The following is a 15,070-nucleotide window of genomic DNA, read 5'->3' as shown; positions in this document are numbered from 1 at the left end:
CCCCCCCCCACTGTTTCCTGTACGAATCCGTTTGGTCACACGACACGACCTCGAATTCTGGCGTCGGCACGGTTTTTTATAAGAATTTTATAATCATTTTTCATAGCTTTTTGCAAGGCCACGGCGGCGGCCGTGGTAGACACACCTCATAACGACCGGCTCTAGGGTCCGCCGGGGAGTTCCGTTTATACAAAATCAATCTCGAATCAAAAGGGCACCGGTACCGGGAGCCGGACGACGCGTGGACGCGCAATCAACACGAGGAGGAAATGATTTGTTTCTGAAATTATTGTAAATGGCGTGTGAGTGGTGTGGTGTGTCTGGTGGCGCAATAGGAATCAAAAGCTCGAACTTTCAGAAGGCAGCGCAGACGGAAGGTTAGCAGTGGGCGTAATGGTGTGCGGCAACAGCGGAACACGAAGGGGAAGCGCAATGGTGGCAAAAAAGTAGAAGAATGAATCCTCAAGTGAACACAAAACCATTTGTATAAAGCTAAGTAAAGAAACAGCATTTCTTCATGCAAGTGACATAATAAAGTTGGAAGAGAAGCAAACAAACAGAGCTGCAGATAGGGGCACAGAGACCAGTGCCCGCGCGGAAGGCGAAATCGCGGATCTATTATAACCATTTAGAAAAGGCGAGACAGAAAGAGACAGAGAGAGACAGAGAGAGGGGCAGAGGAGATGTCAGCGAGTGCTTGGGAAACCCGATTTAGCGTAGTATCATCCGGGACGGGGACGATAAACGAGAGAGTAAGCCAACAAGAAACAAACTAATAATAACACCAGAGAAACTTATGCAAATACCTGGAGAAGGACCCACCCGTTTTCTTGTACAAGTTCCGATCGGTAACTATGGTACAGGTAAGCAGTGACGCCCCTCCGGGAGAGGAACCAGTGGCGGTCAAAACATCAATGATCACACAACATGCTTGTGCATGCAAAGTTAACCCCTTTATTGGCTCTCGCCCAGCCCACCCCTTTCTAAACACCGTTCCGGCCACCGTTGGACGCGGCTTGGGCGGCCGCTTTCCGCTGGAAGTTCTCCGCTATGTACCACCAGTACTTGCAGCGAATTTTGTCGTGCTGATCGGCCATCGACCCGCACAGATCGTGCACCTTGACACGGAACTCGTCCGCCGCGTCGGCGCTGCCGCCCTCGGCCAGCACATCGAAGTACCTCTCCGCGTACAGATCCACCAGGAATGCTAGCAGGTACGGCGAACGGATGCCGTCGTTGTAGAGATCCTCGCAAAAATCGACCACGCTCGCGAACTGGGACAACTTGCCGGTGCCCTGTTGCAGCAGGCCGCGCAAAAAGTTCCACGGACTCTCGTTGTTCTTGATCAGCCCGACGCGCGTTATCACGTAGTGTACCTCCCGTTCGAGCACCTCCGGCGTGAATCCGGCGTGCTTGAGCACGAAGAACCGCTCGTTCCAGGCCGAGTTGTTGCGCATATCTTCCGAAATCAGTCGGTCCACGTACTGCAGCTCATTGTCGAACAGGCTGTGGCGCAAGAGGGCAGTATAAATGGGACAATTAACTATACAACCGGCGGGACTACGCTGATGGCGTCACGTAGAAGCCAACGAGAGGGTAAACATGATAAAACGCGTGGCGCTGTACTTACTCGTACTTCTTTATCACCCACTGCCGGTGCTGCCAGGCGTGATAGTTCTTTGCGTCCATATCCAGTATGCTCTCGGTGAGCGCGAGCTCGCTCGACGGATCGTCCATCCACTCGACGATCACGCGCCGATGATGCCAGACTTGGTAGTTTTTCGGATTCTCCGCAATCACCTTGCCGATGTAGGACAGCTCCTCGAACAGATCGGCACTCAGCGCCTTCAGTATGTCTCTCCGGTACTGCCACACGGTGTAGTTGGCAGCATTCAGCCGCGCAGCATCCTTGGTCAGCTCCAGGGCACGGGCGGATTTCTCTTGCCGGGCGATAACGGCCCGCAGGTACCCGAACACATCGTTGACTGTGGGGAATGTGCGCACACGGATGGTGGTTATTGGGGTGGCGCGAAAAACCGCCGAGGAGGTACTTACATTTTTCACTGTACTGAATCATGACGACCGGATTCTCCCCATCGTCCTGTGGCAGTGGCTCGATGTCTGCCCATTCCGGGCGGTGCGCATACAGTACCCAGTCGTCGGAAAAGTCCTCGTCCGAACTATTACCATCTGCCATTGTGGGGCCACTTGGAACGTTTGTTTTCGAACTGGCCGGGATTCCGTGCGGTCTGCGGTTTTTTAAGTTGGCTCGAAGTTGTTGTGTACCGAGATATTTATTTTCATCCAACTGACAGTGCTGTCAGTTGGTGAGTGCCAAGGTGTATACAGATGTGGCTGAATGGTAGGGCACAGAAACATCTTTTTATATCACGCACAGGCCATTGCCGATTTCATTTATCAAAAGAGTTGTATGTTTGCTTAAAACACTGTTCACTTAAAGATTTTTATTAATATTCGAACAAACAATCACTGTGACAGCCACCATCAGCTGTCATTTTCGGATGTCGCGTGACAGACGGTGGTGTGAGTGCGTTCGCTCGGTGCGACCGAGAGCGACAATGGCGTGAGCGTGAGTGAGTGAACGAGACCACTGGTGGCTCCGAAAATCATCACACGATGCGTGATTCGAAGTGCCATACGTCAAAAAACTGTTCCATCGCTCGGAGGTGTGCAAGGTCCGCGAATTGCGCGAATTCTGTGCGATTGTGGATCTCGGGATTTCCCCGTGATTCGCTTCAAGAAAACGTTGTGATCCTATTGTCTCTGGTTGTGCCACTTTTGATCCGACGCGAGCAGTGAGAGCAGTCGCCGAGCAAAGCCTACTTCTGCGTCTCCTGGTCGAATGATTCACGGCGGCAGGAGACGGTGAAATTTCACCGATCACCGCAGTGAGAAGAGCCGTCAGCATAATTGGCGAAAAGGGGCCCCCACGGAAAAGTGCCGAAAAGATCGAGTGCGTAGACCCCCTGCCCGCCCCGATCCGGTGTGTAGTGGAAACGTAATTCATCCGACACACGTTGTCAACGAAAGTGGCCCCCGCGAAAGAGAGGACGGTGGCCTTTGTTTCATCCTTTAAAGGTGCTTTCCCGCTGGGTCAGTGCCGTGTGTGTGAAAAGTAAGATGTATCGGGCTGTGGGCGAATAGCCGCGAACAGTGTAATTACGAAGCGAAAGTTCATTACGCTCACCCGGAAGCAACTGAAGAGCCTTTGGCTGCCATCACTCTCCCTGGCCATCAACGTCACGAATATTAGATAGCGAGCAGCATCGGCGCAAAATGTATTTCTACAAGCAAAGGCTGCTGCACACGACGCAGCTGAAGAAACTGGGCGACCACAAGTATTCCTGCACCAACGTCAGCCTGATGGATCCGTTCCTGCAGCCGTGGTGGTGCTGGCTGGTGGCGAAGGTACCGCTGTGGCTGGCACCGAATCTCATCACGATAGTCGGTCTCATCATCAACATTGTCACGACGCTCATACTGATCTAGTAAGTACCGTTTGCAGTGTCTCCCAGAGGCCACCGTTCCGTAACGGGGGCACTTGTTTTGCATGTTGCAAACGAAAGTCGGTCGGTTCTGCTCGAGCGACGTTTCGCGCGCTCGTTGCACGTGAATTATATAATTCCTCAGCATCCTTAGGTGTGCGAAGGGGACACGAAACAATGCGCGCGCGCTGATCCTGTGCAATTCTAAGCAACCCGCGATTTGTTTGAGTCGCAAGCAAGTTTAGCTGCAGCAGTGTTTGTTGTGATGCCCGTTTGCCGGTTATGTTTACGTAGCCGCTGACATTGAAAATGCCTTCCGCTGATGACGCGGCCCGCGGCCGCAAACGAGATATGTGCATCGCATACAAACCGTTTTTGGTTTTGCTTGTTGGTGCACGCATCTTCGAAACTTTGGGGCAGGAGTAGTACGGTCACCATGGAAACGCCGTAGGTCGCTGTACTGCGTGAACATTACCACGAAAAGGTGTGAAGCAACAAGCGGGCAGAGCGCGGTAGTAGAAAGCAGCCATCGCGTGATGGCCAATCGTAAGTGCGATAAAACTGGGGGCAATAATGGGATTTCAAATTGATTCATTCAATTTGCTGTCAATCAGCGCCTGCTTCTCAGTTGTGCCACCTTCGTCAGAGTGGATTCGAAATGTAGATCTGCAACGCGATCGTGATGGCGAATTCAGCAACAGTTTTTGAATTAATTGTTTAACCGACTTTACTGATTTTTAATCCCTTTCCATCCTTTATCTAGCCACAGTCCGAATGGGCGAGAAGAGCCCCCAAGGTGGGCCTCGGCACTTTGCGCCGCGGGACTCTTTATCTACCAGAGCCTGGATGCGATCGACGGCAAGCAGGCCCGCCGCACCAACTCGTCGTCGCCCCTCGGTGAGCTGTTTGACCACGGGTGTGACTCGATTTCGACCGTATTCGTTGCCCTGTCCGCGTGTATCTCCGTCCAGCTGGGGTACTATCCGCGCTGGATGTTCTTCCAGTGTTTTTGCGCGATGACATTGTTCTATTGCGCCCACTGGCAAACGTACGTGTCCGGTACGTTGCGTTTCGGCAAGATCGACGTAACCGAGGCGCAGTGTACGATCATCACCATCCACCTGATCTCGGCGGTCTTTGGTCCTTCGATCTGGATGACAAAGGTAAGTACCACAGCTCCCGATCGGGCCGATGCTCGCACAGCTAACTCTTCTTTACAGCAACAACATAAGAATTGGAGGCCATCAGACGCCATTGTATCAAACTCTGCTGCACTTCGGGCGTTTTATTAGTTGAACCTTGAGCGGAAACTGTGGCCACACTCGGCAGCTGTTTCACGTACGCGCCACTCTAGATTGCATAGGACCACACATTCGCACGATGTTTTATAGGATCGGTGCAATCAGATGCTGTGTTGCAGATAGAATTTATTAGTCCCAATTGGTCGCGCGCGATCCCGGCACGCGAAATATGGTGTCTAGGGCGTCTAGGCTCTAGGGCGAGACCACCCAAGCAAATGGCGGTGGGCGATGAATGAAGCTGCTTCTTCGCACGATCGCTCTCTCTCTCTACCTATCTATCTGTCGAGCACGTTCAAGTGCATTATAATGATGATGCGATTTTTCCCATCATTCAAACAAACGAGCATCGTGTGTGCGACCGTTGTTTACCATATCGAGTCTAAATGGGGTGGAAAAAATGGGCCAAGACACACGACACGGCGGGGATAGTAAAATAAGGGTTGCTCACGCGTTTCACTCACGGGCACACATGTGGCGTGATGTGTTGCGGGGTCCATTGCGGGCCCCGTTTTTTTTGCTTAAAAAACGCTGTCTCTGGTGCCGCATGGTGCGCGCTAAATAAAGTCCAGCTGTTATCAGTACATTATAAAAGGTCCTTATCGACAGTGTGTGGCTCTCTCTCTCTCTCTGATAAGCTCACATCCCGGTGCGCTTCATGGGAGCGAGTAAACAGCGAAATCCTTAATATTTATATCGCATCCAATAACGGGGTGTGTAAGGAAGCATTCTTATCAACCTCTCGTTTCGGGTAGCCTAATTTTTCCGTAATCAGACACGAGTCGGCGTGCGTCCGGCAGTCTGCTAACCGCTCGCGCTACGGTCATACTGCTATCAGTAAAAGTCGCACTTTGTATCCGTCGCGCCTGTAATTAATACACACCACACACCATGCTTGCCGTCCTAGAACGTGCCCCATGTTGCCATTTCGTTCACACGTCACGAGTAGGGTACCGATTCTGTAAAAATGCTCCAAATTTCAAGCTCGCATTTCGCGTGTCACTACTTATATCGCAACGTTCTTTCTCTTCTTTCTATACCCCCCGCCCGTATTTGTCCTGCCTGTTCCGCGCCTGTTCCGCGCCTGTTTCGCTTCTTTTCCGCCCCGCCCGTAAACCGCGTTGTCGCGTGCGCGCGCGCACACGGTCCCCAGATCTTCGGACAGCTCCAGCTGTGGAGCTCAATGGCCATAATGACCATCATTTGCGGAGGCTGGTCGCTGCTGCACTTCGGTGCGGTAATACGGGCCGGCGGTGTTGGTAAAAATGGATCGACGGTCGCCGTAAGTGTAAACTTTTAACCCTCCTCTCTCACCAGCTCGCTCTCTCTCTCTCTCTCGTTCCCCTCTTTATCATGTCCCACCGTTCTCCTGGCCACAATGCTCCCCTGTGGCTAACCTCTTCTTCGACACCCCGAACTTGGACGTATGACCATTGCCGGCGCCTATGAACGCGGTGTTCGGTTGGCCCCTCTCCGTGCGCGATTCCGTGGAACCCAAACGGACCAAAGGGGGCCAATTAGTTGTCGTGGTCTTTCGTATCCTTTGGTTGTGTTTAGTGCATGATGTAACCTACGTACTCCACGTGCTTTTCTCGCATGATCTCTGCTGAGAGGACGATAACGAATGTGCATGATCTCTGATCGAGTGTTGTGTTGTTGTTACTGACCGATGTGTTAAGGGGGGGCCGGGGTTATCGATCCAACACGCGATCGCGCGTTGTGTGAATAATACTGATTTGTCGCTGACTTTTGTGTATGTGTTTCATTTTTGCCCGTGTTTGCCTATCATCGACACTGATCGCATCCCACCACTTTTTGTTTCGTTCTTTCATTCTCACCGATCTGTCTCATCCGTGCTTATCCTTTCTTCGCGGTGTGTGTGCAAATCACATCCTGCGAACCGCCGCCGTCGTACGATCATCATCCGTCCCTGCCCTGCCCCAGATGCCACTGGCCGGTGGCAGCTGGAACTATGCGGTCTGTGGCTTCTTTACGTTCGGTTTCGTGCAAATGTTCGTCACCTTCTGCCAAACGTTCCGGGCCGGTGGCTGCGGTAAAAATGGTTCAACCGTTGCTGTAAGCGTTCGTTGCCACACATTCTGTTTTATGCTACCGCTCGCCCCAAGCGGCCCTCTTCCCATCCCGCTGTCCCACTCTGCTATCGGGGGGTCTTTTCTAACTCGGTTCTAACTCATTCATTCATCGCAAACACCTCATTTAACAATACTCACGCTGGTACTGATCCGCCAAGATAAACGATCAGTCAGACAAACCGTGCGCGCGGGTTGTTGCGGGATCAACCGGGTGTAAAGTGGTGGTCTCTCCAATTAACATGTTTACAAACTCTAGTTAGTTACACGCAAATCTGGTGACACTCATTACGATGATTTTTTTCTTCTTTCTTTCTTCTGATCCATTCGTTCTGCTCCCCTCGGTCGGTCATAATATCCTTTCGTTGCGCATCAAAATGCTCTCTCTCTCTCTGTCTCTCGCTATCGACTCCGGTTGGACATTTGAACACACATTAAAACGCGCACCATAACACAACTGTGTCTCTGTGTGGTCACGGCCAACGCTATTCCTGCCTGCCTGCCGCCTGCCTGTCGCTGTCGATGCTGCCGCCGTCGATTCCAGCTGCCCTTGATGGGAGGCATTGACATAAAAACGGTTCCACTGTACTTTGCCGTGTTTGTGTTCGGATTGCTAGCGTATCAGAACTCGGCCGTTATCTTTACCGGTGGCGGCGTAGGCAAGAATGGATCGACCGTCGCTGTAAGGCAACTAAGTAATGTGTGTCCTGTGTGCGTTTGCGTGCTGCGTGTGGTTTGCTTGTGCTCTAGTTGGTGCCCGTGTCCGTTGTTTGTTTGTGTCCCCGATGTGTTGCGTGTGGCTAACACCTCCCCCCCTCGGCTAACTGCTAGACCTCCGGCCTAACTTATGTATGGCGTCCTTAAGAAATCATGTTTCCATCCATTCCGCTGGGATATTATCGACATTTGCTTACAACACAAACACACACTGAAGACGCGGATGCGGGGCGGTCAGCAGCGCACGGGTTGTCGGGCCATTTAGCAACGTAATTCAATTCAATACTTTTAACCGATACTTGCCGGTATCCGCGCGGCCCCACATCAATCACGCTTTGGTACGAAGAGGTTAAGTGGTCGCTGGACTCTGGCCTCGCTGGATCGGCTATTAATAGTGTTGCGCTTCAGGGCATCGTAACTGGCTGCTTTCATGCCGTGGCCGTGGGCTCACCCAATAACGCTAGCTCTAATGGTGGTTAGAATAACTGGGAAACCCACCCGAAAAGGACGAGGACTAACTACGGACGACTTCACCGGGACAACAGTGTGTGGGGGGCACTAAAAACGGGATGGGCCAAGACGCGGGTTACAACATACACAAACACACCACGACATGCCACGATCTTCCTCCCGTTCCCCTTTGTTGTAGCAAAAAATTGACGGACCTGATGAGCCGCTTAGAACTTGGAAACTTTTGAGAATCCCATTGAACGAATGCATTCGAAATCATTCACAAAACGCCATGTTAATGTCTAGTTGTGTAAATAGTACAATCGCTTGTGCGAATTTGTTTTTAATTTTTTGCTAGAACAACACACAATCCGTCATCCTACTTCATCCACCGAGAATCCTTGTTCCCACTGTCCTAACTATCGCTTGTGATCTCCCATCATCATCCGGACTAATCTCTCCCTAGTTGTAGCACACACTCTCACTCTCTCTCTCTCTCTCTCTCTGTGTCCTCGCGTGTCCTTCCTTCCTTCATTTTCCAGTCAGTCAAATAACCGACCCGCTAATTAGCTGTTTTTTCCGTTCCTATGTTCGCGCTGGACCCCGCAGGGCACCAGTGTGCTGTCACCGATCATCCCGTTCCTGTTCGTCGTCGTGCCGGCCTACGTCATCTCGCAGAAGTCCACCGACCACATCTACGAGAACCATCCGGCCCTCTACATAATGGCGTTCGGAATGATCACGGCCAAAGTGACCAACCGGTTGGTGGTATGTATTGAGAGATGGTGCGCCCCCCACCCCCCAACCCGCTAATCCGTCCCCGTTTTGGCAGGTGGCCCACATGACCAAGAGCGAGATGGAGTACCTCGACTGGGGCCTGATCGGTCCGCTCTGTCTGTTTCTGAACCAATACTTCAACTGCTTCCTGCCGGAGTACCTGGTCCTGTGGTTCTGTTTGCTGTGGTGCACGATCGATCTGATACGATACTGTGGCCAGGTGCGTATTGTTTTAGGTGCGCCATTCTGGAGTCGAACGTGCCCTTTAACCGTGCCTTTCGCATCTCGTAGATCTGTCTGGAGATTTGTGACTATCTGAGGATTGAGCTCTTCCGGATTCCGTTCCCGCCGAAGCCGATCATGACATCACAAGGTACGAACCCTCCACAGCACCATCACCACCACCATGGTCACGATAACAGAAACGGTGGTACGCACGGTAGTCTAACCCTGAATAACAACAACAACGTGCAGCAGCAGCAGCAGCAGCAGCAACAGTCCGTCAACCGGAAGCAAACCCGGGCCAGTAGTAGAAAGCACGGTTCGCAGCATCAGTGAACTGCCGCCTGGCGTCATGCTGGCCGGTTGGGGGGGTGCGGCAGCTTCACCAAGCACGGTGCCAATCGGAGACCGTTCCGAAGGGCCCGAACCGGCCCTATCGGTGGAGGCGCGGCGTAATCGTTACCGACCACAGGTGGTCCGTTCGAAGGCGATCTTTTCTTTTAGCTTCTCTTTTTGTACCTTCGGTCCGGTCCGTTTACCTTCGGTCCGGTTGTCGGTACGGAAAGCAGATCGTTGGCGATCTTTATTTTTCTCTCTGTTTTGGGTCGTGTTATGATGGTGCTCAGTGTGTGACCGCGCGTTGGTCACGTTATCGAACAAACCGTTTCACCGTTTCACCAGCACCAGCGCGCAATTAGATGCTAGCCGTTCAATGTTATTCTATTGTTTCTTGCTCTATTTTTTTACTGTCTTTTATTATTGTGCCCACTATTTCGTGTCCGTGGTAATTGTGTTCTAAACTCACTCTCTCTCTCTCTCGCTCGCTCCTGACTGTCATGTAGCGCTAACTCGTGTGTAACATTCGTGTATCCTTTCCGTTTCGTCGTCGTCGGAGGCCACCCGCGGATTAAGTTTTTGCATTTGCCCGCCAGCATAGGGCTTAGGGCAGTAGGGACAGTTTAAATGTTAAACTTTGGTCCCCCGACCAAAGATGGAAGACGGAAAAGGATCGAAGACGTTCAAAGGTTGTGCAGTAATAGGGAAAAGAAAAGTGTCGAAAAGCGAAAGCGATCATATACTGGTAGTGCCCCCCGGGGGGTTTAAAAGGAGGCCCCTGCGTCGCGTGTGTTTTATGAACTTACGATCACCCTAACCCGTAACGTCGGAACTGTGCTCCGCGATGTAACAGCATCCCGCCCGTATCCGCTAATGTTCGTGCGTAACCAAAGTCCCGTTCCAAAATTGTTCTTGAGCGCGCCAGTGGGAAGATAGAGCGCCAGTTTTGTGCGCGGCCATTCGAAGGTTAGTAGCATTCTCTTTCTGAACTCTGACCGCCCCCCGTTCCCCCCCGTGTGTATTTGTGTGCTTGGTTGTGTTTGTGTAATGTTTAGCAGTGTCTCCTCCCCCGGATCACGTGATTCGATTAATAATTCGATGTTTCTATTGTTTGTTTTTATCCTAATCTTAGCTTAATGTGCTTTTAGATGCTATCCCATTTGTTTGTAGTGTGTGCTCTCCGTATTTCGGGTAGCGTCCTTTTTGAGACTAACGTTTTAGCAGAGCCCCTCCTCGACACGATAGAAACGGTCCGTGAGCCATCCGTTTGGGGTCTGCTGTGTTGTATCATTCACTATTCCTTGTTTCATATTAACTCTATGTGTGTAGAGATCGCTGATCGTCCCTGTGTTTTGTGTTTCTTCCACTGTTTTCCCGCGTCTTCGAGTCCGCGGAATGCGAACCGCAACGTGAATGCGCTTCGTTTTGTTTTCTCGTGACACGATCTCTCGTAACACGCGGTAGTGTTTTTTGTAGTGTATTTCTTCTTTAACAGACAGTTGCACTTTCTTATCGAGCTTAACCTATTTTGCGTTGATTTTTTTCTCTCTTTCCCACCACACCGGCACAGACACCGAAGAGCTCCAGCAGTATTCGATGAGCAATAACAACTGCAGCCGCAACCCATCCTCGTACCCATCGACCCCCGAGCGCCACTTGACCGTACCGCCGAGCCTAAGCCACCGGTCGGCTTCGGAGGACAGCTCGTCAAGCCCGAGGGCAACCCCGTCATCTTCGCCTCGAAAGCCTCACCGCGTCTAACCGCCGGTGCCGGAAGCCTTTTTGTCATGATACGGTGCCTCAGGATGGTCAGATAGAGCCAATTGTTTGCCCGCCGCCTCGAGAGAGAGAGAGAGAGAGAGATAGAGAGAGTGACACCGGCACTAGTTTAACGGTGGTTTTTTAGTTTGATTTTCCTTCGTTTTGAGTTGTTAGTTCAACAAGCCCGCATCTGGCGGGCCGGCATCACAGATCCCCAATCCCCGGCCCGGGGTGATCGGAACACTGCTTATTGGTTAGAGCGAACCTTTCCTATCTGTCGGTTCTCGGCTCGGTCGGGGTGGAAGATTTAAAAGACAATGCAATATATATATTTAAAGTAGTAACAAATTGAACAGCGTGGCGCGCTGCTTTGACCCCAACGGAGAAGTCTACGGAGCAGGCGTTTGCGGAGTGAAGTGGTTGGTTGTTGCATATATTTATACACAGGCACACTCACGAACGCACGCATGTGTTTGCGTTGAGGGCAAAGAGAAGCTCTAGGATTAAGAAGAATTAGCGCGCATGGTGTATGGCGAACCAATGGCCAATCACGGCGGGGTCGGTCGATCGAGTGTAGAATTGTGGAATAAAACCCAAAACAGTGATATCGACGAGGTGTGCACGAACGAACAAATCGGAAAGAAAGCGATGGCTACTGAGGTGAGCAAAATGACGTTAATGGTGTGCATCTTAGTAACCTTCGAACGCGCGCCAAAGGCAGTTACTTTCTTTCGGGCAAGAAGTTAACAGCTCAGTTCGCTTCAAAACAGGCGATGGCGCTCTTTATTGAACCCGGGCGGACACCGTGTGCTAAGTATACATATTTTCTGCTGTGTAATCTACTTTATTCTACGCGTTGTGCGGCTACTCTCTTGTAGGGGGATCGTGTATCATCGCTAGGCACACGGCGGACCGGTGCACTTGCGACGCTTGACGATCCGCGGCGGACACGGTTGACCACCGTTGCGTGGCTGTATTACGATCGTTCGAATCCGCTCCGAACGCCCGGTGCCACAGGTCACCGAGCACGGGCTCCAATCGGACCAATCGGACAGCACACAGTCGACGGGCAGCGTGTCGTACGGGCTGTTAGACCGCAAATGGCCATCGGCCTCAGCCGCTGGCGGCGCCATCGTGGGCGAACCATCTGTGCCACGGGCACACGTTTGCATACAATCTTCGGCGGTGACAAAATTGTTCCGGTTTCCGCGGCACCCACCGTAGTAGAACGGGACGCACGTTCCCTGACTAGCGGCGAACGCGTAGCGCTGGTAACGTCCACGGCACGGGCCCGCTTCCGGTTGCTGGGAGCAGATTTCCTGCGCCGTGAACGTATCGTACTGACAGTCGGCTTTGTCACTGCATGCCCGTTGCTGGTTCAGCTCGATGCGGTTCGTGCACCGTGACTGCTCTTCGGGCGCCAGTAGCAACAGTCGGGTGCGAATCGTCACCCCACGGCCACACGTCGCACTGCACGGACTCCAATCGCTCCAGGGTGTGACGGGACAAAGCGAATCGGGTGCCTCCATATCGGTGATGGAACACTCCGGTAGCATGCACTTTTGTTTTTCGACTGAAAAAAAAATGGAACACTCGTCAGAAACTTGCGGAATCGATCGGTTAGTCAACGACTTACCGACACTGATGTGGGGACACTTTTTGCGTCCCGCGTGCTCGACGAACGTTCGCGTACGCATCGTTACGCCAATTCCGCAGCTTACGGAACACTCGGACCACTCGGACCAGCGGGTCGTTCTGCAAACGCCAACACCTTCGCCCGCGTCGTCCACACTGGCCGCCAGTTTGCCGACGTCCTCGGAGCTACCCTCGTCTTCGCCAGCGCCGCCGGCCATCGACTCGGCCGGACACTCGGCCACCGCAGCCACGCACATCTCCTTCGCGACCAACTGGCTGGTACAGGGCACCGCGAGTGCCCGTGCCGGTTGCAGATAGTCGCGCGTACGCATCCGGATACCCTTTCCGCACGTCACCGAGCACGGAGTCCACGGGCTGTACTCGCTGGTGGCACATTCGGGGCGTGTCTCTTCCTCACTGTTTTCCGCCAGCTCCAGCACCTGCGCCTGAAGGAACGCTTCGTCGCAGTTCTGCGGCATGACGCGATCGCGCCTAAGGTAGAGCCGTGCCAACGGTGTCATGGTGGTCGACTGGGGATCGTAGAACGGTGCCCGTGGGTCCTCCGGGTAGAGCGTGGTGATGCGATGCATCCGTTCGCGCGGCTGTGTTTCTGCGTTGGCCGACATGTAGCTGATGCCACTGTCCGTTCCGGCGTCCCACGGGAACAGGTCGATATCGAGTGACTCGGTCCACGTGCAGTCCGCCCGGCACAGGTCTAGTCCGGCCACACCGACCACCCAGTCGGGCGAAGGGCCGAACATGGAGGCGAGCGACACTTTGTGATGCTTCCGGTCGACCCGGAAGTTGGACGTCGTGTTGGCGTTAACCCGCGGGTACCACAGACCGGCCGCCTTGAAGAGTGTCCGCAACCGGTTCGACTTGGCACGCAGTTCCTCCTCCAGCAGCCGCACCGATCCCCACTCGGCCAGCATCCGGAAGCCGTCGGTGGCGATATGGTTCTCGCCCCAGAACGAAAAGTTCGTCTCGTGCGACGCACCGATCACGTCGGAAAAGTGTGTCAACCAGATCGCAAACGGATAGTCCCGCGGGTGCGTTTCGTTCGACCAGATGCCTTCGAAGGTGAACTTTCAACGAAAACACGACGAAACCGATTAGAACCGGATTTGACCGGGAAACGGACGGACGGACGGACTTACGCTGTACTTTGCTTCGTCGCAGGCGCAACACTCTCCCTTCCGTAGCCTTGGTTCCGGTTTGTGCTCGCACAGCACCCGGGTGAGGGCACCATCGTCGGCGTACCACTTTTGGTCGCTTTCGTAGACCATGGCGGAAATGCTCACGCAGCCGGAGCCGGCTGCCGGTGCAACCCACATTACCTGAATCTCCGACTTGGGGAAATCGTCCGCCTGCGTGACCGTGTTGACGCACTGCTCGTGGAACTTGGTGAGTGAATCGCTAAACAGCTGAAAGCGCCCGACACGCTTCGGGCCGCCGACGTGCGTGCGCACACCATTCCTGGCCTGGGCCACCAGCGTGAAGTGCGTGAACTGTTGCAGCTTTGCGTGCGTTCGCGAACCGACGATAAATACTGGCCGTCGAGACGGGGCGGGATAGAGACAAAAGGTAGTGGTCGGTAAGTCGGTCAAAGTAACCTTCATGCGCGATCACTTGTCGGCACAATTGTCGCACAGAGATCGCGTACGATCGCGGAAGCGATGGTTATCATTCGCTTTGCACTTTGCACAGCTCGCGTAACGCAAGTGTCTCGGTGACGCCATTACCGAGCTGCCGTGGGCCGCTCGTAATTATCAGCGATGGGCTAGTTCTTGGCCCCCGGACACACGACGTTCGTTAGTCACAATTAGACCAGAGTCTTGCGGTGTGCGCGTCATCACTTACGATTGTAAATTTTGCCCGGCTCGTATCCCTGCGGTTCGTCGCGGATGGCCAGCCGGTACCCGTTGTCTCCCGGTTGCTTCGGCGTGGCGACGAGTTGCCCATCCAGCGCCGGAACTTTGCTACACGCCTCCGAGTGCTGCCCGGCAACGATGGTGACGGCCAGAATCGTCACGACACCGGCGATCCCGTGAAACGGTGGCCACTTTTCACGGGCCATACTTACGACACTGGTCCTCCAAACGATCGATCGCCTATCAGAGGCAGTCTCTGTTTTGGGTCCAACCACTGAGTCCTGATTTCACTGAGCTACTGTGAACGGAACGAACACCGAACTGATAAGAGCGCCTCTTGCCGCGCGCAGCACGCTGAACGTGGTGTGATTCTCCCGAGTGGCCAGACGGCTGATTGACGACTGAAA

The 15,070-nt window shown here is 53.3% G+C and overlaps 3 protein-coding genes across 6 annotated transcripts; 1 reads left to right on the top strand and 2 right to left on the bottom strand.

Moving 5' to 3' along the window:
* Window positions 1-939: 939 nt before the first annotated feature.
* On the bottom strand, window positions 940-2,275 carry LOC131205992 (protein farnesyltransferase/geranylgeranyltransferase type-1 subunit alpha). The gene is made up of 3 exons (XM_058198335.1): window positions 2,056-2,275; window positions 1,631-1,985; window positions 940-1,506 (listed from the first exon to the last, which is right to left on the bottom strand). The coding sequence occupies exons 1-3, from the start codon at window positions 2,195-2,197 to the stop codon at window positions 984-986; spliced, it is 1,020 nt and encodes a 339-aa protein (XP_058054318.1). The 5' UTR covers window positions 2,198-2,275; the 3' UTR covers window positions 940-983.
* Window positions 2,276-2,629: 354 nt separating this feature from the next.
* Window positions 2,630-11,161, top strand: LOC131205989 (cholinephosphotransferase 1). Of its 4 annotated transcripts, XR_009156781.1 has the most exons (8): window positions 2,630-3,509; window positions 4,270-4,669; window positions 7,439-7,576; window positions 8,671-8,829; window positions 8,894-9,058; window positions 9,130-9,211; window positions 9,903-10,362; window positions 10,967-11,107. XR_009156781.1 is itself a non-coding variant. In XM_058198327.1 (7 exons), exons 1-7 carry the CDS (start codon window positions 3,298-3,300, stop codon window positions 11,155-11,157), a joined length of 1,347 nt encoding a protein of 448 aa, XP_058054310.1. In that variant the 5' UTR covers window positions 2,630-3,297; the 3' UTR covers window positions 11,158-11,161. The 4 variants fall into 4 exon arrangements, 3 of the variants coding, with proteins under 3 accessions (XP_058054310.1, XP_058054309.1, XP_058054311.1); XM_058198327.1 differs by lacking the exon at window positions 9,903-10,362 and having other exon boundaries at window positions 10,967-11,161; XM_058198326.1 differs by lacking the exon at window positions 9,903-10,362 and having other exon boundaries at window positions 9,130-9,265; window positions 10,967-11,161.
* Window positions 11,162-11,920: 759 nt separating this feature from the next.
* On the bottom strand, window positions 11,921-15,052 carry LOC131205987 (spondin-1). The gene is made up of 4 exons (XM_058198324.1): window positions 14,653-15,052; window positions 13,950-14,341; window positions 12,794-13,877; window positions 11,921-12,730 (listed from the first exon to the last, which is right to left on the bottom strand). The coding sequence occupies exons 1-4, from the start codon at window positions 14,867-14,869 to the stop codon at window positions 12,054-12,056; spliced, it is 2,370 nt and encodes a 789-aa protein (XP_058054307.1). The 5' UTR covers window positions 14,870-15,052; the 3' UTR covers window positions 11,921-12,053.
* Window positions 15,053-15,070: the final 18 nt, after the last annotated feature.

The sequence above is a fragment of the Anopheles bellator genome, chromosome 1 (genome assembly GCF_943735745.2).
Source record: "Anopheles bellator chromosome 1, idAnoBellAS_SP24_06.2, whole genome shotgun sequence".
Lineage (NCBI taxonomy): Eukaryota > Metazoa > Arthropoda > Insecta > Diptera > Culicidae > Anopheles > Anopheles bellator.
This window is presented reverse-complemented; position numbering and strand designations above follow the sequence as displayed.